The sequence below is a fragment of the Numida meleagris genome, unplaced genomic scaffold (genome assembly GCF_002078875.1).
Source record: "Numida meleagris isolate 19003 breed g44 Domestic line unplaced genomic scaffold, NumMel1.0 unplaced_Scaffold639, whole genome shotgun sequence".
Classification (NCBI taxonomy): domain Eukaryota; kingdom Metazoa; phylum Chordata; class Aves; order Galliformes; family Numididae; genus Numida; species Numida meleagris.
This window is the reverse complement of record NW_018364854.1, coordinates 5928-7685: the sequence shown is the minus strand read 5'-3', so window position 1 is coordinate 7685 and position 1758 is coordinate 5928. Positions and strand designations below refer to the sequence as shown.

Sequence of the window (1758 nt, the reverse complement as noted above, 5' to 3'; positions counted from 1 at the left end):
TGCTGCTGGCCAAGCCCTGCGCCCCGGAGCCGGCGTCGGAAGCCAACGGCACGTGCCAGGGCTCCAACCGCTGCCAACCCGGCGTGCTGCTGCCCGTCTGGCAACCCGACGACCCGTCCTTCGGCGACAAGGCGGCGCGCGCCGTCGTCTACTTCGTGGCCATGATGTACATGTTCCTGGGCGTCTCCATCATCGCCGACCGCTTCATGGCTTCCATCGAGGTCATCACCTCCAAGGAGAAGGAGATCACCATCACCAAGGCCAACGGCGAGACCAGCATCGGCACGGTGCGCATCTGGAACGAGACGGTCTCCAACCTGACGCTGATGGCGCTGGGCTCGTCGGCGCCCGAGATCCTGCTCTCGGTGATCGAGGTGTGCGGCCACAACTTCCAGGCGGGCGAGCTGGGGCCCGGCACCATCGTGGGCAGCGCCGCCTTCAACATGTTCGTGGTCATCGCCGTCTGCGTCTACGTCATCCCCAGCGGCGAGAGCCGTCGCATCAAGCACCTGCGCGTCTTCTTCGTCACGGCCGCCTGGAGCATCTTCGCCTACATCTGGCTCTACCTGATCCTGGCCGTCATCTCGCCCGGCGTGGTGCAGGTGTGGGAAGCTCTGCTCACCCTCGTCTTCTTCCCGGTCTGCGTGGTCTTCGCTTGGGCGGCTGACAAGAGGCTGCTCTTCTACAAGTACGTCTACAAGCACTACCGCGCCGACCCGCGCAGCGGCATCATCATCGGCACCGAGGCCGAGCTCCCCAAGGGCATCGAGCTGGACGGCGGCTTCCAGCCCCCCGAGCGCCGCGAGGCCGAAGGCTCCGCCATCACCGCCGGCACCGCCGGCACCGGCGCCGTCACCGCCTCGCCCGCCCTCCCCGCCAGCGCCGAGGAGAAGGAGCTGGACGAGAGCCGGCGCGAGGTGATCCAGATCCTGAAGGACCTGAAGCAGAAGTACCCGGAGCGCGAGCTGGAGCAGCTGGTGGACATGGCCAACTACTACGCCCTCCTGCACCAGCAGAAGAGCCGGGCCTTCTACCGCATCCAGGCCACGCGCATGATGACGGGCGCCGGCAACGTCCTCAAGAAGCACGTGGCCGAGTTCTCCAAGCGCTCGTCGGCGCTGCTGGAGGTGCCGTCGGACGCCGAGGAGGAGGCGTGCAGCCGCATCTTCTTCGAGCCCTGCCTCTACCACTGCCTGGAGAACTGCGGCGCGGTGACGCTGTCGGTGGCGTGCCAGCACGGCGCCGAGCTCAACCACACTTTCTACGTGGACTACAAGACGGAGGACGGCTCGGCCAAGGCGGGCTCGGACTACGAGTACAGCGAGGGGACGCTCATCTTCAAGCCGGGCGAGACGCAGAAGGAGCTGAAGATCGGCATCATCGACGACGACATCTTCGAGGAGGACGAGCACTTCTTCGTGCGCCTGCTCAACCTGCGCGTGGGCGACGCCGAGGGGATGTTCGAGGCCGACTCGGCCGAGCACCCCAAGGGTCGCTTGGTGGCCCCGCTGGTGGCCACCGTCACCATCCTGGACGACGACCACGCCGGCATCTTCTCCTTCCAGGAGCGCCTGCTGCACGTCAGCGAGTGCCAGGGCGCGGTGGAGGTGACGGTGGTGCGCAGCTCGGGCGCCCGAGGCACCGTCCTGCTGCCGTACCGCACCGTGGAGGGCACGGCGCGCGGCGGCGGCGTGGATTACGAGGACGCCTGCGGGGAGCTGGAGTTCCGCAACGATGAGACGGCGTGAGGGAGGGCGC

General features: G+C 67.5%; 1 protein-coding gene across 1 annotated transcript in view; it reads left to right on the top strand.

Moving 5' to 3' along the window:
• The window catches only part of LOC110391923 (sodium/calcium exchanger 2-like), a gene marked incomplete at both ends in the record, with an annotated part of 4121 nt that continues 2363 nt past the window's right edge, over nt 1-1758 (top strand). The window contains 1 exon segment of the mRNA XM_021383882.1: nt 1-1744. Coding sequence (XP_021239557.1) covers nt 1-1744 — 1744 coding nt within the window.